The 22,219-nt window shown below is 57.7% G+C and overlaps 7 protein-coding genes across 7 annotated transcripts; all 7 read left to right on the plus strand.

Moving 5' to 3' along the window:
* Positions 1-1,588: 1,588 nt before the first annotated feature.
* LMJF_34_0090 (conserved hypothetical protein) lies at positions 1,589-3,379 on the plus strand (the record flags this gene model as incomplete). The annotated part of the gene is made up of 1 exon (XM_001686047.1): positions 1,589-3,379. The coding sequence occupies one exon, from the start codon at positions 1,589-1,591 to the stop codon at positions 3,377-3,379; it is 1,791 nt and encodes a 596-aa protein (XP_001686099.1).
* Positions 3,380-4,355: 976 nt separating this feature from the next.
* On the plus strand, positions 4,356-6,437 carry LMJF_34_0100 (conserved hypothetical protein; the record flags this gene model as incomplete). Its single annotated transcript, XM_001686048.1, has 1 exon — positions 4,356-6,437. One exon carries the CDS (start codon positions 4,356-4,358, stop codon positions 6,435-6,437), a length of 2,082 nt encoding a protein of 693 aa, XP_001686100.1.
* An 861-nt stretch (positions 6,438-7,298) lies between these two features.
* Positions 7,299-7,955, plus strand: LMJF_34_0110 (putative adenylate kinase; the record flags this gene model as incomplete). Its single annotated transcript, XM_001686049.1, has 1 exon — positions 7,299-7,955. One exon carries the CDS (start codon positions 7,299-7,301, stop codon positions 7,953-7,955), a length of 657 nt encoding a protein of 218 aa, XP_001686101.1.
* Positions 7,956-11,497: 3,542 nt separating this feature from the next.
* On the plus strand, positions 11,498-12,187 carry LMJF_34_0120 (adenylate kinase 2; the record flags this gene model as incomplete). Its single annotated transcript, XM_001686050.1, has 1 exon — positions 11,498-12,187. One exon carries the CDS (start codon positions 11,498-11,500, stop codon positions 12,185-12,187), a length of 690 nt encoding a protein of 229 aa, XP_001686102.1.
* A 1,157-nt stretch (positions 12,188-13,344) lies between these two features.
* Positions 13,345-14,373, plus strand: LMJF_34_0130 (putative malate dehydrogenase; the record flags this gene model as incomplete). The annotated part of the gene is made up of 1 exon (XM_001686051.1): positions 13,345-14,373. One exon carries the CDS (start codon positions 13,345-13,347, stop codon positions 14,371-14,373), a length of 1,029 nt encoding a protein of 342 aa, XP_001686103.1.
* A 759-nt stretch (positions 14,374-15,132) lies between these two features.
* LMJF_34_0140 (malate dehydrogenase) lies at positions 15,133-16,086 on the plus strand (the record flags this gene model as incomplete). Its single annotated transcript, XM_001686052.1, has 1 exon — positions 15,133-16,086. One exon carries the CDS (start codon positions 15,133-15,135, stop codon positions 16,084-16,086), a length of 954 nt encoding a protein of 317 aa, XP_001686104.1.
* Positions 16,087-19,373: 3,287 nt separating this feature from the next.
* Positions 19,374-20,369, plus strand: LMJF_34_0150 (putative malate dehydrogenase; the record flags this gene model as incomplete). Its single annotated transcript, XM_001686053.1, has 1 exon — positions 19,374-20,369. One exon carries the CDS (start codon positions 19,374-19,376, stop codon positions 20,367-20,369), a length of 996 nt encoding a protein of 331 aa, XP_001686105.1.
* Positions 20,370-22,219: the final 1,850 nt, after the last annotated feature.

Genomic DNA, 22,219 nt, shown 5'->3' on the forward strand with positions numbered 1-22,219 from the left:
GCACACGACACCGCGGTGATGGAGGAGCTGCGCCAACAAGCGCGTTTCACCCGTGAAGGAGGGGTCCTTTGGACAGCAGAGAGCCAGCGAACTTGGCGTGGCGCATCACTGTGTATTTGATAGGTTCACAAACACAGTGCGCCCACCCGCCAGCGCGACGGCCATGACCGTCGCTACCGGGAATATCAGTGCCTCCTATCACGGCGAAGGGTTCCCCTTCGTCATTACCACGTACTGTTTGGCGTCCTGTTCACAACCGTAGGTGTGTGTAGGCACTTGAAAACCTCGGGCCTTCAGGGTCTCCCTACCCTCATTAAGCGTAACTCTTGTGCGATGGCACATCGGACGCTGCCTCTTTTTCTGCCCGATTTGGTTTGATACCCCCCCCCTCCTCCTCCCACGAGTTTGTCGTAAGCTTGATCACCGGATCACGCATCGATATACTCGAGCACATCCTGACACGTAGGCCTGCACACATGGATGCATGCCATACGCCGAGGTAGGTATGCATGCAGTGTGGCACGTGAGAAGGACAAGGCACAACCTGGGCGGAGAGCAAGTCACGAGGGAAATGGGAGGGAGGTGTGTGGGACGTCTTCGTGTTGAGATTCTCACGCAGCATCGTTTGCCAACGCTCACAGCTCACTCCGTTCTGGTTCTGCTCAGGTGTCGTAGCTCATCCTTTCGCTATTTTGTTGCTGGTTTTGTGTTGGTAAGGGAAGCTGAGACGGAGCAGCTGTGCTCAGCATTGCCAGTAACGGAAAGGAAGGGTATCCGTCTTACCAAACTGGTGCATTGAGGGTGGCGGCCTGTCGGCGGATGTGACGGCCGTTTCACACAGCTGCAGCCCTTTGCGCTGCTACTAGACTCCTTCGCAGCAGAGCGTGTTGGGTACGCTCTCCGAGAGACAGGCTCTCTTCCCACATCGAGTACACGCGAACACAGTGGCGAAGGGGGCTTTTGCGCCTCATAATCTGCAGAAAGGGCTTACAGACATGTATGCAGTTGTGTGTATGTGTGTGTGTGCGTGCCCACACACAGCCGCTTGACAAGAGGGACGATCGTCCCTCTCCCGTATTTCCCTTTCCACTCCAACGTTGGCTGTTGTGTTGCTCTCCAGTAGAAGGGAGAACAAGTGACCTTCTCGATGATGTCGCAGACGTCGTGTGTAAGAGCGGAAGAGACCTTTTCACCTCCCTGCAGACTCTCCTCATGCGCTCATGGCTTCCTCGCTCTCCTCCTCTTGCTTCCTGTCTCACGCCCGCTCCTTCGTTTGTGAGTGCGCGCGTGAGAACAATCAGAGGCGGCACTCTCGTTAGCGCTAGCAGCAACGCTGGCTCTTCCTGCTTTCAAGTTTGTGAGCGTTGTGCTGGGCGACAGTGCACCGCTTACAGAACCTGATTTCGTACTTGAAGTGGGAGAGAGCACGACATCACGCACTCCCGCGACACCGTTGCCACACAGCCACCCAGCTTCTGTGAACGTCTGCTAAGTGATTCCCTTGGCCGCCGTGATCGGCAACAAGCACCGTGCAACCTGGCGGCGTCTCTCTCAGTGATTTGAGCGAGAGCGGCTCATTGCTGACGCCATGACGGCCCGCGCCGCTGTGATGCCGTGCCTGCAGAGGTACGCGCGCCTTAGCGCTAGCGTCTTGGCTAGCCCCGACGACGCCGAGACCCAAGCAGCGCTTTCACTATTGCTCCAGTACCTGTCACTTCAGAGTTGCAACACCAGCGAAGTGGAAGCGCTCGAGCAGTGGTGTCGCAAGAAGGGGAACGAAGAGCGGTTGAAGAAGTGCGGTGGTGAGGCCACGGCAGTGGTGAAGCGACGTGTTACGCAGCGGGCTCGCGTGCTCTCCGAGGCTGTGGCTAGCAGGCAGGATATGCTCGTGACGGATGCGCGAAGCACCGGGGTGCCCGCCGTCATATGCACCGCTGGTGCACATGACAGTGGGCGTGTGGGGACAGCGACATTGGTGCAGTGGTGGCACCTCAGCGACGATGACCCGTGGAGCTTCACCGCGTCCGCGTCGTGCTCACAGGCTACGCAGGGCGGGAGCGATGGGTACCGATTTGTTTGTCTGAGGGAGGCGCTCACGTTGGTGGGGCCCTACCTCGACGTAATGCGTCAGGCGGCCGCCACGGGCGACTGGGAAGGCGTCTCGCGCCTCTTCATCGAGGCGACGAGCTACGTCAACCGCGTCTCCTTCAGGGACGATCCGGCGGCCGTCTTCGGCTCTCTAGAGCTGTCGCGGTTGCACCTCACTCTAACCTTTGCCAGCCGCGGCGGTGTCGCCTCAGTAGAGAAGGCGCTGCAGCAGGTGCGGGTAAACGACGATATGCGACGAGCTGCGGCACTGCTTGACGGGCTTGGCGCGAAGGAGAGAGACACTGCGGAGCTGTACTCGTCACCCGATGCGTCGGCGGCCTCGGTGTCCAAAGTGCAGGCATACTGGCGCTTGATACTGTCGTACAGCACATTCTTCAACACTGTCGCCGCCTACGTGGACGGCTCATTGGGGAGGTTCGAAAGCTGTGCCAAGGCCCTTCTAGGGGACGGGACAGAAACGGGCGCTTGCCTCTGGGGAGCCGCACGGTATCCTAGCATACACTTCTGCTTGCCAGATTCCACTGCTCACGTTAGGCAGCCCGATGCTCATCCAGGCGGACCCAAGACACACTCGGGCACGTGCACCGTGATGCCGGTTCTGTTTCCCTATTCTTCCAGCCACGTCCGCGCCAGCGCCTCGGATCACTATCTGGGTGAGTTCGCGCCGTTGGTCACGCGCGTAATTGCTCCTGCCTCGTCCTTTAGCACTCTTGTCGTACTGTCGGCCGTTGGTACTCTTCCGCTTCATGTGGCGCTCACAAAGTTGCGCACGTGTGTAGAGTTGCGGGAAGTGTACGAGGGCTGCAGCGAGCTCACCAGCTTCCTCGACGCCCTTTGGCGCGGGCAACTGGGAGTTGCCTGGAGGTGCGCTAAAGAAGCAGTAACTCGCTACTTGAATCGTGAACCGCACGTGCAAGACTCCGTCGTGAAGAAGCTGCTACAATATGTGAGGCGTAGTGTCTGCTTCCATTACCTGCGTGTGCGGCGAACCGCACTCATGGCCGATGCGGCAGTGGATTTAGGGTTCGAGTCATCCGAGGAAGTCGCGGAGACGGCGACCGCCCTCATCTCCTGCAACTACATTGACGCACGCATTGACTTGGTGAAAGGGACGATTTGCAGCAATGAGCTAGACGAGAGGAGTGAGGTGATGATGGAGGTCAAGGCCGAGGCAACCGCGCTTGCCAAGCTGAGCTTTTCGGCGCTGAAGGTGCGGCTTGCGTGCTTGTCAGCGGAGCGGAACCTGATCGCGTTTCCAGATGATGGCTGACCGTGTCGGCTGGGCAGGACGGGGACCTTGGAGAAGCGCGCTGATGTGCGCAGGCGACGCACCGCCCCAGTCAGCTTATTTGCTACCCCCTGGCAAAATGTTGTCGTCAGTTGTTGGGGTGCCATCTTTCATGGGTGATGTTCTGCTCCTGCCTCGTTTTTTTGTGTTTTCGTTGCGTGTCGCTGCTGCGTTCGACATTTTTCGTTTTAGCTGACTCGCGCCTCTTCTCTTCTGTTCCGTCTTCTCGGAGAATCAGAGCAGAATTTCTCCAAAACTTCGACGAAGCACACGCGAAGAACACACAAATCACAGCATGTGGAAATGGGCAGCGCAGGACGCACGGGCGCGTGAAGCGAACCGGCACATGTGCCTGACGCTCCAGTGTCCCAACAAGCGAAGCCTCCCGGAGTGCTTATCGCTGAATGCGCTATGTACAGAGGCTGCTAACGGAAGCCCTCGCGTGCGTACTCGTTCTCCTTTCTGATCTCCTCCATTTTCCTCGCCTTCCAGCTGTCTCCTTGGACCGAGGCAGCTGCTTGTGATTGCGTGTGGTGGTCCGCGCTTGGCCGCCCCTCAGTGCATGGCTCATTCTCTCTAAAGGTTACCTCGACCACCCAGACAGTACCATCCGGCTCATTCGGCTACACTTACTGACCCGGTGCTGTCAGCTGTAACGGGTGTGTCACGGTCACTGCATTTTTGTGTCGTCCTCGTTTTTTGTTGGGCTCTGCGTGCGCTCGTCCTCTCGCGGCGGTGCCTCGGTAAGCCTGCCATGTCTGTGCAAAAGGCTGCTCGCGTTGAGGCGAGCGCGCCTGCGACTGCGCCCTCTACCGTTAGCGTGCGCAGAGCAAGTCGTGATGACAGCGGTCTTGACGACAACGGGTTCGGCAACTCGATCAATCCGCTGTTCATACTCTCCGGCCCACGCGGAAGCGCCATCGACCCGCGCAGCAGCGACCATCAACTCAACTCTCTGATGAACGTGGTCGACGACTCAGTCTTTCAGGTGCTGAGTGACGCGTGGGCCGCTGTTGGTGTGCCAGCGGATCGATACTGGCGCTGTTCCCAACATCTGCGTGGCGGAAGCTCAGCGGCAATGCTACCGAAGAAGACACCCTCGTCGCCACACAGCTTGCTAGGGCTGCGTGTGCCGAACCCCCTTCGCCTTCACTCGTCCTTCTACCCTACACGCGTTGAGGCGCTGGCGGCGCGTGGCTACGGCGCCCACCGTGGCCTTCTTCCTATCGCACTTGACCGAAGAAGTGGATCGGGTAGTAAACTCTTCAACGTTCTTCCACGATGGAGCACCAACGTAGTCGGCATCGGCGAAGCAGGGGTGGAGACCTCAGCGGGCATTCGGCATGGCAGCGCCGTCGCCGATTTCGTGAGCGCCATACCCCACACCCAAGATCGCAACTTGTACGCGCTGGTGGATGAGTCATGTCCGGTAGATCCTTACTTTGATCTGGATTTCGCGTACGACCCGGATCAGGACGACCCGAGTGATGCTTTGCTCGTGCAGAGCTACGGCGAGGGCAAGGAGGTGGCGTCGGTGACCGCCTTCTCTGCCGAGGCAGTGGAGAAGGTGCTGCTCACAATGCTCACGGCTCTTCGTCGGGAAGTGGAGACGGAGCTCAAAACCACTGTGGCGGAGTGCCTGGTGCTGACGAGCAGCCTTCAAATAGGGCGGCGCCCGGATACGCCCTCAGCACCGGCTTCCTTAGAGCAGCTGAAGCTCAGCTTTCACGTGCACTTCCGTTTAGCTGACAGAGCGGTGCTGGCGTCAGTGCGAGAAATGCACCACTTCGTGACTCGGCTTCGTTCCCGACTTCAAAACGACGAAGCGGCAGCGACAACATTGTCCTTGCTGGGCAGCCCCACGAGAGAGAAGAGGGAGGAAGCTCGACAGGCCTCCTCCCTACTGCTGCGGTGTGTGGACTTTGGTGTGTACACGCGGTGGCGCGCTTTTCGTCTACCGTACAACGTCAAGGCATTCGATGCTGCGCGGTCAAGTGCGTTGGTGAGCGGCGCTGGGGATGACTTGCTGGAGGAGCAGCTCCAGCAGCTGGGCATTGCACTCCCAGACAACGGAGTGGGCAGAGCAGCGCCGAGCGTGCTGCAGAACCTCTTCCTTGCCGCAGACGTTGCGACTCACAAAGCGCAGCGCTATTTGCTCAAGCGCTTGGAGCAACATTTTCGCTTTCTCTTGCCGGTGTTGCCGGGAGCTACGGAGCTGAGGTCAGCTGCGCTGGCAGAGTTTCTCTCCCCGCTTGTGCCCCGGCAGGTGCGAGCGGCGGCGGCAGAGCTGAGCAGGCCCTCCTCTCCCACCTCATCAGCGAGGGACGTGGTGAGTGCGTGGGTTATGGAGCTCGCCTGCATCGTACGAGATGCCTCAACGCTGCCGCACTCGCGCGACGACGGCGCCGTGCAGGAGTCGACGACAAGCTCATCCTTCCGACTACTTCTTGACGAATGCACGATCACTTCTGCCGCCGCAAAGGCGTCTGCGCAGGCCACCAGCAACACCTTCGACGTTCCGCTACCTCCAATGCCACGTAGTGTGCGGGTTCGAGTCGAGGACGCCGAGATGAAGCGACTTCTTGCGGAGGTGTTTTGGTGCATAGCGCCGGAGTACGGCGGCCCAGGCGCTGTCGTGCGAGCCTCACCGGTGGCGGACGCGTGGAACGCGCTCTCAGCGCCGAACTCCATCACTCCGGAGCGCATCAACGCTCACTACGAGGACTCGATTCGAGCATACTACGTCTTCCAGAAGCAGAACAAGTACTGCGTCCGCCTGCATCGGAATCACAAGGCAACCTTCGCGCAGCTGTACTTGACATTCGGATCCATCAAGATTCGTTGCTACGCAAACGACTGCTGCGACCGGTGCTGCATCATTCCATGGGAAGCCCCAGATAACCCGAAGTCGGGGCCTCAATACCATGCTGGGTATCCCAGGTATGAGCGTCTCGTGGCGATTCGCAATGCGCTCTTTCCGCCCTTGTCGACGGAGGAGCTGGTTCGCCGCTACGGCACAAGTATCTTGCATTACGTGTAGCAGCGCGTGAAGTGCAGTCGAGGGTAGATGAGATGTCTAGGGACGAATCGCGCTTGCATAAAAAAGAAGACGCAGTGTCACATGCGCTGACCTCTTAAATCAACTGCGCATCTCACACCTTTTTTTTGTCTCGTATTAGAGTAGATCCAAGGCCTCCGGCCCCGGCTGCCCGTTTCGAATCTTCCGCTTCTCCCTCTCCTCACCCCGCGCTCACAGACACACGCATCGGCGAGAAGTGGGGAGGGTGGGGGATGGCATGTTGTGCTTTTATCTTCTTTTTCCTCGCTGCTCTCTTCGACCCTTGTGCTGCTCGCGCATGCGTGTGCGAACTGTGACAGCCATGTTTGCTGCAGGTTTAACGGAACACTACCACGCGCATGTGCACCGCATGCTTTCTCTCTTCACCTTCGCACTGCTTTTCGCTGGTCGAGAGGCTGGTGTTCAACTCTTAGCAGCTTCGCCGCTCTTTTGCGTCGCACCACCAGCGAGGAAGGCGCGCGCTATGCAAATCGACGGCCACGCTGCAGTGCAGGACAACGGAAGCGTTCTTCGACGTAGTGCCTGCGCTGTTGCGTCGATTGCAGCCCACACTTTACATGCTGCGCTGATCATCTTTCTCTCGCCACGTCTCACCCTCTGTGTCCTCTTCTCCTGCTCTGCTTTGCCCTGACCCTCTGGCGTTGCCCTCTCCCCATCTCCATACCTCTGCTGGTCCGCTGCGGTATCTCACGCTGCCAAACGTGCTCGCTGCCGCCTCCTGTGTGTGTGTGTGTGTGTGTGTCCGCGTCGTAATGACCGCGAAAGGATTTCCGTTCCTGCGCTCTCAACCTACCATCCTCCCCACCCCGTCCTTTTTCAATCATGAAGATTGTGCTCATGGGCGCCCCCGGCTGCGGTAAAGGTACACAGAGCCCGTACATACAGGACCGGTACGGTCTGTGCCATCTGTCGACGGGCGATATGCTGCGCGACGCGGTGGCGCGGAAGACTGCAAACGGAAAACTGGCGAAGGACGCCATGGATTCGGGCAAGCTTGTCAGTGACGACATTGTTTTTGGGATTGTGAAGGATAGCATTAAGAACCCTGAGTGCCGCTACGGCTACATCCTAGACGGCTACCCGCGCACGCTGAAGCAGGCGCAAATGATGGAGGACGCCGGGGAGAAGATAGACAAGGTAATCGAGTTCAGCGTTCCGGACGAGGTCATCCTGGAGCGGACGAGTGGGCGGTGGATTCACAAGTCGAGCGGGCGCACGTACCACGAGGTGTTCCGCCCTCCGAAGACGCCCGGCAAGGATGACATAACGGGTGAGGACCTCTACCAACGCCCCGACGATCGCCGCGAGGTGTGCGAGAAGCGCCTGGATATCTATAAGAATGAGACTCGTCCTCTCGCCGACTACTTCACCAAGGAGGGCGTGTATTCGACGATCAACGCCAACCAAGCGATCGACGAAGTTCGAAAGATTATCGCCGCTTTGTTGGACCCCATTGGCATTGCAACGGGCCTCAAGTAGCACCAGAAAAGTAGGCGCGGAGGTGTCCTCGTAGTTTGTTCATCTTGGGTAGACCCGCACGTCCCCCGCAGATGCTTCGCAGAACGGGTCGATATTGATGAGTGGTCATTTCTCTTCTGCGGTTTTTGGTTGCGCTGTAGTTCACAGGTGCACTCTAGGAGTTTTAGTGGATCGGGTTATCTTGTATGAAATACACTGATGCTGCACGTCTTCGCTCACGCGTATGCCTGCGCGCGTGGTACATAGTCAAACGCCGCGGCAGTGGTGTTGCGTCAACGCGCGCGCTGGGCAGATGGCGGGTATTGAGGGCTGCGTTGCTTCCGCTTTCTTTTTGGTGTGCGTGCCTCTTTGTACGGTCGCTGTCGAGTTTGTTTTGCACTTTTGTGGAGCCAGCATCAAATCGGCAAGCGCCGGCGAGAAAGGGATACGGGAGAAAGTGACGGCGTGACTCGAAGGCGTATCCCACCCGGCCCTCACACCGCCCACTGGCAGGAAGCCTGGGGCTACGCCGAGGAATGCACCAGGGGTGGCGACCGGCATGATGGGAGGAGCGGTTCTGAGACGATCTGCGAAGCGAGTTGAGAGGGGGGAGGCAGAGTTGGAAGTGGAGGCTGTGCTCGCAGATGACGGAGTTCAGAGCATTGTTGCTACGCGTGTGTCTACGGCTGCTTCGCACTGCGCAATGGGGACCTGTGGCAGAGCAAGTAGAGTGTTGGTGAGCTCAAGTTTCGGGTCTGAATGGATGCGGTGGAGAGAAGAAGCTTGCGAGTGGGGAGTCGAGTACCGCCTTTGTGCGCGTCTTGTTGCTTCTTACTGACATTACCTTCCTTGCTACTTTCCGGTTTTGTATGTTGGCAGTGTGCTGCTCTGCGGAGGTAAAAACATATCTTTGTTTTCGACTTTAATGCGTTCTTCCTTGTGACATCATACGCTTGAGGCGGGGAGCTGAGGGCGTGTGTGCTTGCTTGTCGGTGTCTGCGTGCCGTGTATCGGTCACCTCCCCGTCCTGTGGCCTTTGCTGCCGTTCTCGAAATCTGTGGAGTCTCTCATCCCTCTCAGATGACGAAGTGGGTGGCGCACCAACTGGAGGAGAAGCACCATAGACGCACCCACAAAGACGCCCCCACAGAGGCTTGTGAGCGCACATAGATCGTTGGTGTGCAGACGGTGCGCGAGGTGATGGTAGTGGCGAGCCACTTCACATAACCCACGAAGAGTATGAGTGAAAAAGCGTTGCGTTTCGCGAATGGGAAGACTTACTTGATGGTTGCCGTCATCCGCGGCAGCCCCCCCCCCTCCCCGTGCCCTTCTTCCGCCTCCCGATTCTCTGTTTCGTTGGAGCAGCTCGTTTAGCCGTATGTGGGTATGCTAGGAATCGGAGGTGGGGGAAGAAGGGTTGGGGACGGTCGAGGAAACGACGGCGTACGGACAGCGTTTTCTTCATCGTTTTGTTTGGTGGAATTTTTTTTGGCTCTACTTTCCGGCTGTTTTTTTTTTTGTCCGCCTTTGTTCACGTCATCATAACACACGTCAGCGTGTTTGTGTATGTGTGACGTGTCGTCGGTAGCTGTTGTTCTCTGTGGGAAGAGGGAGAGCGTGTACATTCGAAGTCTCCCGCGGTGGTAAAGAGCCTCAGACGGTCACACGTGGAACGGAGAGGTGGAAACAAGAGGCACGTGTGCAAGAGAACATGAGCTGTCAAGCGGCGGACGGTCAGTTGGCAAGTTAGAGTGAAGCACATACAGACATAGTGCAACAATATCGGTGCGTCTATAGTGCGGACCCAAACGCATGTGCACGCAGCCCTGCTTACCTTGATAGTTTTCCTTTTTGTACTTCTCTTTTGAGCAGTTTTCGTGTTGTTGCAGCTGCTCATACTTGCGCCCATGCATCGTTTTTACTAGGAGAGGTGCTTGTATGTGTGTGGGTGCTTGTCCAACGACGCCACCCTTCTCCTGATTTCGGTATCTGTGTTGTTGATTTTTCGAGTGGCAGAGGCGTGCCTTCTCTCTTGCTCTCTGTTCTTCGCCCCAGGCCTCCTCGGCTCTCACCTCTGACACATCTTTGTGTACGCTCATCGATGCGATCTGCGTGGAGCAGCAAGTTGGCGATGCCCATTGTTTTCTCTTTCGCCGTTTTTATTTTGTGTACGTGCGTCGTCATTTTTACCCCCTGCCCCCCCCCCTCCACCCCCTCTTCGCCCTTGAGTGTGCCGTAAAAAGTGTCCGCAGTAGTACGTCGTATGGTGTGTGGCTGTATGCACAGCGTGTTGGAGCATGTGCTCGTGTGCTTGGGCTGTCTGGGGTGATCGGGGCTCGCGCTCATTTGCTAGCCGATGCACGCCTGTGCGCCTTGTGGTGTTTGTTTGAACGGTGATGTCATGTGTCTACCGCGGGCGGGTCTCTCGCCTCCCCGTTTCTCATGTGACGCCCAAGAAGAGATGGTGAAGTCGAAGAAGAGACGCCGCTGCCCCTCCTCCCCCTGTAGTGATATTTCCACAGAAAAAAAACGAATAAGATTAAAGTGCAGAAACCAAAACGAAGAACGCAGCACTCGCCTGTTGGAGCGAAGTGAAAACGGAGGGAGGGAGAGGACAAGAGAAGTCCGTGTGTAAGAGTGTCGACCTTTTCGCCTCGCATGAGGTTGAGTTGAGTGCGTGCCATCAGCTATGCACCGGAGGTACTCTGTGCTAGAAGGCTGGGAATTGCATCCGTTGGCTTTCTTGGCTCTGCACAGAGTTGCCTGGTGTGAAACACCACACAATGCGGCGCCGGTTTTGGTGACTTCTCGACTCACCAACGAGAATCCTACACTACATTGTGGTGAACGCACAGTCAGCATCGATCGCCGGTGTCACCCTTGCTCTCAGCTGCGGCGCTCAACGTTGCAAGACTCACTGATACCACTCTCTCTCTCTCTCACTCTCTCTCTCTCTCTGCCCATTCTAAAATGTGCTTCGTGATCTGAGCTTTACTTGTACCGTTTGTTTTCTCCATCTCCCTCTTTTCACGTGCTCCTTCCCACATTCTGCAATGTGCTTCGCGACACCGCCGCTCGACACCCGGCAAGATCCCTCTACTGTGGGGTGATGAGGGAAGCGTGCAAGTAGCTAGTGCCGCCGTTCCGTAGGAGAGAGAGAGAGACATAAAAACAATACTGCGCGACCCTCGGCACCAGGCAAGGTTCGCCTTGCATCTGTGAAAGCCAAGATATTGCTGCGCCTCCCGGTGCTCGACGTTGGTGTCGGAATCTGGCGCAACGTTGATTTGAGGGCTGGTGCCTCACAAGCGCGAAAGGGGTTGTTTTGCGGTTAGCCGTGAGTGCCGTCGTTCATCATCGCCCCTCTCTGGAGCTCGCGGAGGCGCCGCTGAAGGGGGTCGTGCAAAGTCGACAGAAGCGGGGTGGTCTTATTTTGTTGTTGTTGTTCGAGTGCAAAGTGCCCGGCCTTCCTTGTTTTCCTTCAGCGGCGCTCGTTGTGTTCACTTTGACGGCAGTGTACAGTGCGTCGGAGGTCAGCTGAGTTCCGGTTGCGTACTTACGCGATGAAGATTGTGATGGAAGGGCCCCCGCAAGGGGGTAAGACGACCGTGGCGTCTGTGGTGAAGGAGCGCTACGGCCTGTGCTATGTGTCCACGAGCGAGGCCGTGCGAAACGCGGTGCGCCTCGGCAACAGCGCGTATAGCTCACAGCTGAAGCAGCTGATCGACAACGACGAGCGCATTCCCGACTCACTGGAAGTGAAGGTTGTCAGCGAGGCCACGAGGCGGCCGGACTGCGTCAATGGCTTCGTGCTGGACGGTTTTCCGCGCACCCGCAAGCAGTCAAAGATGATGCAAGATTTGGAGAATGTGAAAGTCGACATTGTGGTCGAGTTGGAGATTTCGAACAGTGAGCTACAGACTCGCTTCGGCGGTCGCTGGTACCACCCCAAGTCGGGACGCATCTATCACACCTTTTACGACCCGCCCCTGAATGCAGGCAAGGACGACTACACCGGCGAGCCCCTAGTGCAGCACTTAGAAGACACGCCGGAGAGGATCCAGGAGCGCATGTCCCAGTATCGCCAGCAGCTCAGCGAGGTGCGGAGCACTTTTGCACGTGATGCGTGGGTGACTGTGGAGGCAAGCGGCAATGTGGAGTCTGTGCGGAACAACGTCTTCGCGGTGCTCGACCCTTTGTACTTTGCTCAAGCCTCCAAGAAGGTGCCGAAGCCGTGGTGGAAATTGTGGTGAGAGCACGAGCACTTCAAGCTGGCTGACGGTGGAGGGGTAAAGGTGGTGGGTAAGAAACGTAGAAAAGGCAGAAGAGGGAGGTGGTGCTCCCAGAAGAGTGCGAACACAGGCCTGCCGTAGGGGAGATGGACAGTGGAGATGCAACGGAGCGGGCCTCAGTGGCTGCGCCTTACTGTCGCGGCTTTTGTTCGTACCGCTGCACGTACGCACGCGCAGACAGACAGACGTATGTGTGTGTGTGTGTGTGTGTCGATTTCTCCGTTCTCTTGTTATCGAATCGATGTCCTTTCTGTCCACATGCGTGTGCTGCTGTATCTGTGCGGTCGTTGGTGGGCGCATCGATACGCACACACACACACACACACACACACACACACACAGACACGAACTCACACAGACGTGCGCACAGCAGGAGGCGCCTTTTGCTTGCTAGCGCTTCTGTAGACCGCCCTTTGGTGTGTGCGTGCGTGAGGGGCGTCTCGAGGGTCGGCTCCTGGAAACGGAAGAGGAAGTGTAAAAGGAGGGTGGCGGTGGAGGGCTAGACCTAACGAATGCCTATTCGCTCTTCGGTGGCCTCTCATCGCGCTGCCATGCTGTGACACTGCTGATGAAGGAGAGAGAGTGTGTGCTACCGCCGGCGACAGGAGATGGTGAAAAAAAGACAGCAGCGGCATGAGTACGTCCACACACCGCATCGCCTGCAAAGCCCCCCGAGACTACTGCACGGGTCATGCGTCATGCGCCGCGTAGAGCTTATTTCGGTTCAAGTCTCCATGTTGTCACCTTCGTTTTGCGTGACCAGGCGCCGCACTACGTGATCGTTGCATGTTCTCGCTTCTCTCATTGCTTTCTTTTCGTGTTGTTGTTGCTGTTTTGGGTGCATCAACGCGGTCTCTTTCTCCTCCCTCGTCCTGTGCACGCCTTTCCTTCTCCCGCCCTCTGCTCAGCCCACCCCCACCGGACAGGGCTTTGGCCCGCCATCTTGCCAAGGACGGCACCACACATTTTTGCACACCGCTGCTGCATTTCAGTTGTCCGGGTTGCCTGGGCAGCGACTTCCACGCGGACGCCGAAGGGAAAGAAAAAGAGAAGCCGCGCACAGAACTCACTGTGCGTACACAGACACACGAACACACACAGACCTGGCACACTTTGAAATGGGCCTCCTCTTTCGCCGCTCTCTGACGGCTCTGAAGAAGGGCAAGGTGGTGCTCTTCGGCTGCAGCAATGCGGTGGGCCAGCCGCTGTCGCTCCTACTCAAGATGAACCCGCACGTAGAGGAGCTTGTGTGCTGCAACACCGCCGCTGACGACGACGTGCCAGGCTCCGGCATCGCGGCAGACCTCTCTCACATAGACACATTGCCGAAAGTACATTACGCTACCGACGAGGGGCAGTGGCCGGCGTTGCTGCGCGATGCACAGCTTATCCTTGTGTGTTTCGGCAGCAGCTTCGACCTTCTACGCGAAGACAGAGACATAGCCCTCAAAGCAGCCGCCCCGACGATGCGCCGCGTCATGGCCGCGGTCGCGTCCTCTGACACAACGGGAAACGTGGCTGTCGTGTCGAGTCCGGTGAACGCCCTGACCCCGTTCTGCGCAGAGCTTCTGAAGGCGTCTGGAAAGTTTGACCCCCGCAAGCTGTTCGGCGTCACCACGCTGGACGTGATACGGACTCGGAAGCTGGTGGCAGGGACGCTGCACATGAACCCATACGACGTGAACGTGCCCGTCGTGGGAGGGTGCGGCGGCGTGACGGCGTGTCCGCTGATTGCCCAGACTGGGCTTCGTATCCCTCTTGATGACATCGTTCGCATATCTGGCGAGGTGCAGAGCTACGGGGTACTTTTTGAGGCCGCAGTGGGTGCGGACTCGCACGACGCATTGAGCACGGAGGTTGCACCGCCGGTGGCTCTCGGCCTCGCTTACGCCGCCTGCGACTTCTCCACGTCTCTGCTCAAAGCGCTTCGCGGCGATGTCGGAATCGTCGAGTGTGCTCTCGTGGAGTCCACGATGCGGTCCGAGACGCCGTTCTTCAGCTCACGAGTGGAGTTGGGTCGTGAGGGTGTACAACGCGTTTTTCCCATGGGTGCACTGACGTCCTATGAGCACGAGCTCATTGAGACAGCAGTGCCCGAGTTGATGAGGGATGTGCAGGCAGGGATCGAGGCTGCCACGCAGTTTTGACAGCCCTGAGTGTGCCTGCCGAAGAAGCGGCGGCGGACGCGAGAGGACGAGTGGGGCTCGGTAAGCGGCGGCGGACGCGAGAGGACGAGTGGGGCTCGGTAAGCGGCTCTGGCCGTCTATTGTGAGGTCGTCTCCACCCCCGCTGTTCCCGCTCGAAGCCCACGATTGCTGTTGAGCGTGTATGCCTCTCTTTGTATTTTTTTTTTCACAAGCCTCACAGAACGCGCACGGCTGAAGGGAGCAGGGCGGAGTGTTGCTGTTCTTGATAAATCCTTCATCGAGAAGCCCCGTTGCTGCGTGCCCGGTCTTGGCTCTCTGACAGACGCGAAACCGTTACGTTGATGATCGTCTCTGCATCCCCCCTTCTCCATCTATACGAGAGTACGTTCCGGTGTGTGCTACCTGCGGCTCCACGACGCTTGTTTGGTGCAAGGGGTTGCGGCGCTCAGACCGTCATAGCGCCGTAGACAAGGCGCAGGTGCGCACACCAGGGGGGGGGCATGACGTATCATAAGCCTAATCGCATCCGCACGACGCGGCCAACACACAACTCTCTCTCTCTCTCTGCCGATCGAACCTTTCTCTCCGCTTTCACCTGTGCTCCTCCGCCTCTACAGGTTTCTCTCGAGAGCTTAAGTGAAAACACAGTTCACCACCGCAACGACATCGCAGTCCTCCTTGTACCGTACAATCTACCTCGCCTACCCACTCTGAACACATATACCTTCATCCCCACACCTATTTTTGTGACCCTTCATAATGCGCCGTTCTCAGGGGTGCTTCTTCCGTGTCGCTGTGCTCGGTGCTGCCGGTGGCATCGGCCAGCCCTTGTCGCTCCTCCTCAAAAATAACAAGTACGTGAAGGAGCTGAAGCTGTACGATGTCAAGGGTGGACCAGGCGTGGCTGCGGACCTCTCCCACATCTGCGCTCCAGCGAAGGTGACTGGGTACACGAAGGATGAGCTCTCAAGAGCTGTCGAGAACGCTGACGTTGTGGTGATCCCCGCTGGCATCCCCCGCAAACCGGGGATGACGCGCGACGACCTCTTTAACACCAACGCCAGCATTGTCCGAGATCTCGCCATCGCCGTTGGCACGCACGCACCGAAGGCAATTGTTGGCATTATCACGAACCCCGTCAACAGCACTGTGCCAGTGGCTGCTGAGGCGCTGAAGAAGGTCGGCGTGTACGATCCTGCGCGCCTCTTTGGTGTCACCACACTCGACGTTGTCCGTGCCCGCACCTTCGTCGCGGAGGCGCTCGGTGCCAGCCCGTACGACGTTGACGTCCCTGTTATTGGCGGCCACAGCGGTGAGACGATTGTGCCGTTGCTCTCGGGCTTCCCGTCGCTGTCGGAGGAGCAGGTGCGGCAGCTGACGCACCGCATCCAGTTTGGTGGTGATGAGGTGGTGAAGGCCAAGGATGGTGCGGGCTCGGCGACGCTGTCCATGGCGTTCGCAGGCAACGAGTGGACGACGGCGGTGCTGCGCGCCCTCAGTGGCGAGAAGGGTGTCGTGGTGTGCACGTACGTGCAGAGCACCGTGGAGCCGTCGTGCGCCTTCTTCAGCTCTCCGGTGTTGCTGGGCAACAGTGGTGTGGAAAAGATCTACCCTGTGCCGATGCTGAACGCATACGAAGAGAAGCTGATGGCCAAGTGCTTGGAGGGTCTGCAGAGCAACATCACGAAGGGCATCGCGTTCAGCAACAAGTAAGCTCGACGGCTGCCTCGCAGCTATCCGACGATGCGACGGCGTTTTGCAGGCACACAACTGCAATGATGCGGTGACGTTGATGCGGCCCTTTTTGGCGTTTGGTTGCTCCCCCGCTCAGCGCCGGGCCATGCCGCTGCCACTCCTCTACCGCCCTCTAACCCTCCCCCTCCCGCCCTCGTGCGCCAACGTGCTCCCTCCCTCCTGTTCTCACTCCACTTGGACTGACGTCGAGCAACTATGTGCGCCGCGGAGACAGCCTCGTGCGCGCCTTCCTGCACCGCTTCCTCGCCCCCCCCCCCACTCCCACTCCCACTCCCACTCCTGTCTCTCCTCCCCCGAGGACTTTGTAGCTCCTTCTTTTCTCTCCTCGGCGTATACCGATACACACACAGACATATATATATATATATATATGTGTGTGTGTGTGTGTGCAGCTCCTGTGCCTATGTGCTGTTTGGGTGTCTCTCTCTCTCTCTCTCTCCATTCGTGTGCGTGCCTGCGTGCGGGCACCGGTCATCTCCTCACCAAGCGCTTTCGATTTGTTGTTGAGTTGTCGTTCGTTCATCCGTTGGGGGAGAGCCGGAGTGCAACGCAAAGTGTCTGCCACACACACACACACACACACGCACGCGCAACGCTTTGGAAAGACTCGCGCACAGATGTCGCCACGACGCTGATGCGAAGGAGTCGGTGTAGACGTGTGACAGGCCGGCGGCGGAAAACGGATGAAGATAAATGCTTGCTCCACACCTCATGAGCACTGTGCATAGCCATCCAAGAGAGCGCTAAGAAGATGCTTTCCTTCGGAAGCACACAGGTGTTTGCCGCTGCCTCCGTCTATCGGTGTAAGCGCCTGTGCTTCAGCATGTTTTATGCGGAAGCACTTGTGATGCGGGCATGATCTCTTCCCCCCCCCTCTTTCTTTGTTTTGATCATCCCTCCATAGAATGGCTATAGGCGAGTCCCTGAACCGTCTCATTGTCCCTCCCATTTTTCTTCCTCCCCACGCCTTCGCTGCCGCCACATTATCTTGTCTGTCACCTCTGAATAAGGCGGCCGCAGCGCGGGGGCGCAGAGGGAGAGTGCGAGAGTGAGCGATGAAACGGGAGTATGGTCGATCAGCTGCGTGGGAGACAAGAGGTTGGAGAAGCCCCACGCAGGGAGACTGAAAGTCGAAGCAATACGAGCCAGTGACTTTGTGCAAGAAGGAGAAAGGCAAGAAGAATCAGCAGGCTCTTTCAGCGGAAGTCGGAGACGTACCCGTGCTGCGATGCGCAGAGCTGCGCACTTCGACATGTAATTGTCTCCCCCATCCCCCGAAGCACAAGGGAGCTGTGCTGTGCCCAATGTGAGCGCGCGCGTGTGTGTGTGTGTGTTTACATGCACTCGTTTGCCTGCGGCAGACGCGTTTGTGCGCACGGTGCACACGTGCGTGTTGGCAGGAGGGTAGGAGTCGGGGAGGTGATCAATGCACACATATAAGAATGTGCAAGTGCCAGCGGCCCCCCTCGCCCTCGCCTTTCCCTCTCTCTCGCTCTCTCTCTCTCTTTTGGCGTCTGCACCGGTGAAAACAGACACGCACGCATGTCTCACGAATGTGCGGTGCTTCATCAAGTGCTGTTCCTCACCACAGTTTGCCGCATGTGGATAGAGAGCGACGTCAATGATGAGGGGAAGCACGTGGGGGTCTGGTGCCGAGCGCTTCGCAAGGGTTCTCACCTCGGTGCTTGTGCCGGTCACGGCGCACAGATCCAGCGCAGCCGTGTACTGTATCCCCCGCCCTCACTTAGGCACAGTGTGCCTCTGCACGAGAGCAGCTGTACGTGCCGTGACAATGGTGCACGGCGGGTTACACCTTCTCCCTCTTGTTTTCTTTCTTCCTCTCACGCTTCCTTCTTTTTGCGTGTGGGTGGGGGGAGGGGGGCGTGTCCCTCCATCGCCTGTATCGCTAGCGCCTATTTCCGCACTGACTTACCCCCGCTGATGTCTTCGTTTCCCATTCTTGTGCCTGGTCGATTGGTTGCAAGACACTCCTGCTTTCGCTTGTGTGTGTTTGTGCTTGCTGAGGTTCGCGTGCGCGGCTATATTTTTATTTTCTTGTTTTCTTGTGTTGAGGCTGTATACCAAACACACACACACAAAAAAAAACAACGCACCGCGAAGAGAAGTAAAAGGGGATCGACAATGACCTGTGCGACAGACGACACACAGACTGCGTCGTGTGCTCTTCTGCTTGCTGCGTGGCCGCCCTTCCCCCTTGTCGTCTTCTCAGCCGCCACCGCTCCCTGTTCTCACTATCTGTCTGTCTCGCTCTCTGCGAGCTATCCGTCGGCGTATTTCGATCACTCTTTCCTATTATGTTCTTGCACATTAGTACACAAGCGCTCTGTGCTTTGTAGTTATCATCTTCGCGTCTGGCGTGTTGAACATCTCCTGTCCTCGCCGATGACCTCCACCACCGCACAGCTTCTGACCCTAGTCCACAGGACCCCTTGCACCCGCCGTTTATATGGACGCGTCGCCACCGGTGCTCCTGACTAAACGGCACCGAGCAAGTGCGTTGGAAAAGTAGTAGTGAAAGCGTATGGCATTGTGCGCTGTGTGCTTGAGTGTTTTCCTGCCCTCCTTGCTTCGTTGTTCGACTATATCGGGTACGTCAGCACCTTCTTGTGACTCAACACGGGGTGTGCGTGCGTGGGGTTGTCTCGTTCTCTGGAGAGTCAATCGCATAGGAGAAGGTGCAGAAACCGCAACCTGGAAGGCCATGATGATTCGCAATGGCATACATCATGTATACATATATATATATATATATATATAGAACCGTCTGCGTGTCCCCCTCCCCCTCCCCCTGCTCTACGCCCGTGCTCTTCTACATGTGTGCGGGCAGAGCTAGCCGTGATGGTGGCCTGCCTGGTCGTGGTAGCCAGCACGGCATGAGTGCACATTTGCTTGCTTCGTTGCCGATTCGCTGGCGCCTCGTGCCTTGCGCGATGACGCGTGAGCCGTGCGGCTTGGGTGCAAAGCCCATTCGAAGATCTCACGACGAGGGTTTCTCAACGAGGTCATGCGGGACTTTACGTGGGGACAGCGTCCGCGCTTCCACCGCTGCCGGCCATCGGACACGTTTGCCTGCGGCCTCACTGTCTCTCTTCTGCTCTTTTTCTGTTGCCGACCTGCCACGCTACTGTTCTTTGTCGCCGGGGACAACGCGTGCGCTTCATCTTCCCCTCTTTTCTTTTCCTTAGCCTTCTCCACTTGCCCATCGCACCACGTCGCCACAGCCGATGAAACCATCGACCTTAAGTCGCTTCAAAGTCACCGTCTTGGGCGCCAGCGGGGCCATCGGCCAGCCGCTCGCTCTGGCGCTCGTACAGAACAAGCGAGTCAGTGAGCTGGCACTCTACGACATTGTGCAGCCGCGCGGCGTCGCCGTCGACCTCTCCCATTTTCCACGCAAGGTCAAGGTAACGGGGTACCCGACAAAGTGGATTCACAAGGCTCTAGATGGAGCAGATCTCGTTCTGATGTCGGCTGGCATGCCCCGCCGACCCGGCATGACCCACGATGACCTCTTCAACACAAATGCTCTGACTGTGAACGAGCTGAGCGCGGCGGTGGCGAGGTACGCCCCTAAATCCGTTTTAGCCATTATTAGCAATCCACTGAATAGCATGGTGCCTGTCGCCGCAGAGACGCTGCAGCGGGCTGGAGTGTATGACCCTCGCAAGCTCTTTGGTATCATCTCGCTGAACATGATGCGGGCACGCAAGATGCTGGGCGATTTTACTGGTCAGGACCCGGAGATGCTGGACGTGCCCGTCATTGGCGGGCACAGCGGGCAAACCATAGTTCCTCTTTTCTCGCACTCTGGAGTGGAGTTGAGGCAAGAGCAGGTGGAGTACCTGACGCATCGCGTACGCGTGGGTGGCGACGAGGTGGTGAAGGCGAAGGAGGGCCGTGGGTCTTCGTCGCTGTCGATGGCGTTTGCGGCTGCCGAGTGGGCGGACGGGGTGCTGCGTGCGATGGACGGCGAGAAGACTTTATTGCAGTGCTCTTTTGTCGAAAGCCCGCTGTTTGCTGACAAGTGCCGCTTCTTCGGTAGCACCGTGGAGGTATGCAAGGAGGGAATCGAGCGGGTGCTGCCACTGCCTCCGCTGAACGAGTATGAAGAGGAGCAGCTGGACCGCTGCCTCCCGGACCTGGAGAAGAACATCCGCAAAGGATTGGCATTCGTGGCGGAAAACGCGGCCACCTCGACACCCTCGACCGCCTCGCCTTAGAAGAATTGGAGGCACCACGTGAGGTGCGTGATAGAGCATGAACACGTGCCGCATGGCCCTCTCTCCTCCTTGCTGCTCCCTTCCTCTTCCCAGCCCCTCTCAAATCGCACAAGCACGCCAGTGCATGCTCGGGACCGCACCAATAGCAACGAAAACGACAAGACAGAAGGAACGGATGTGTGCGTGTGTGGTTCTGTCGTCAATGGGTGCGCGACAGCTCTAGAGAAGTGTAGGACGACTGCGACTGACGTACTCGGACGCTCGGTATCCGAATCGGTCGCACCTCCCTCGGTGCCCCTCCCCCACCCCCTCCCTGCTTACACACAACCAGCCGGCCTTTTTTGCGCTTGTTCTCTTTTCTCCTGTGTACGTCCATGTGTGTGTGTGTGTGTGTGGGAGCGCTACCCTCGCTGGGACGGTACTCAGCGAATCCCTTCGTCTCCGCTTGAGGAATAGTCTTTTGTCTTCTCTCCATTTCGCGTGTACGCGTGTGCCCTTGACGTCCTTCCCCCACTCCCTCCTCGTTTTCCTCAACCCGCAGTTTCCAGCACGCCTCTCCCTCGCTACCTTTCTCTGCGCACACAAGCCCGAATTGGTTGTTGGTGTTACTGTCCTCGCCTCTCTCTCTCTCTCTGCAGGCATCCACGTCGCTCGCACTTGAGCACACACACACACACAGAGAGAGAGAGAGAGAGTGAGAGAGAGAGGTACACACGCCTGCATGGGCACGCTTACGTGTGTTTATGTGTGGTGCTTCGAGTGCCTGCGGCAAGAACGGAGGAGGGGGAGGGATATCCGCAAAACGACGTGGTAATGAGGGAGTGTGTCAACGTGCTCTCCGCCACTCTGATGACATGCTTCACCTGCCATCTGTCTTCTCTTTACCGCCATTATGTTCCTGTCGTCTGAGACTTCGAGGAATCGAGTCATTTTACTCGTTTGCATCCCCTCCCCTCCCCCCTCTTGCTTACCCACCACGACAGGGATCCCCTGTGCGACGGGAAAGGGGGTAAATGGTTAGTCCAGCTATTTGCGGGCAGTCTTACCCGATGATGCCTTGAAAACAACAGAGTTCTTATGGATGGCATTGACATTGCTAGAGGTATCGAGAGCGCGAGCGGAGGGATACGAGATTGGTATGCCCTTCCACGGAAACAGGGCCCGCGCCCGTTAGGCCGAGTGGGGAGCATGTATTGCAGTGCATCATGCTTCTATTTTGACATCAATCTCTCTCTCTCTCTCGCCCCCTTTTGTTCTGCTTTTTCGCCTTCCCTCCATCTCTCCCTCGATGCTGAAAGTGCTCCACTTCGATCGAGAGCAACACGATATTTGAAACCACAATGGTGCAGACGTCATGCTACACACAGGCGCGCGCGTGCTCTTCCAAGTAAGCTGAGTTCTGCAACACAATCAAGCACATGTGGCGAAAGAACGAGTAAGCCGGCGAAGAAAAGTTCATGTGGAGCATCCCGCCGAGAGCAGCCAACACGAAAGCGGCGTAGAAATAGGGAGAGCTGGGCACTCGTGTCAGTCAATCGCAATGGTAAGCGTGGAGGGCAACAGAGGAAAATCGTGGGTACGCCATGGTACGCACAAAGGCGAGACTTCGGGAGAGTTCATCCGCACCGATGCATATGTTGCTCACCGCTCCTTTCCTTACTACTCCTGCTAGGGCGGCGCGGCTCTGGAGTCCCCCGGTGCAGTGTGAGCCGTTTCGTGGAGCAGTCCGGTTTTTTCTGATGTTTGCTGTTTCGCACTCTTAGACTTTCTCTTCTGCACATGTCCTTCTGCCTCTCTCCCTTGGTGTGGGGCCATCTCTCCGCGACAGGATCTTCACGCGCATACAGCCA

The sequence above is a fragment of the Leishmania major genome, chromosome 34 (genome assembly GCF_000002725.2).
Source record: "Leishmania major strain Friedlin complete genome, chromosome 34".
NCBI lineage: Eukaryota > Euglenozoa > Kinetoplastea > Trypanosomatida > Trypanosomatidae > Leishmania > Leishmania major.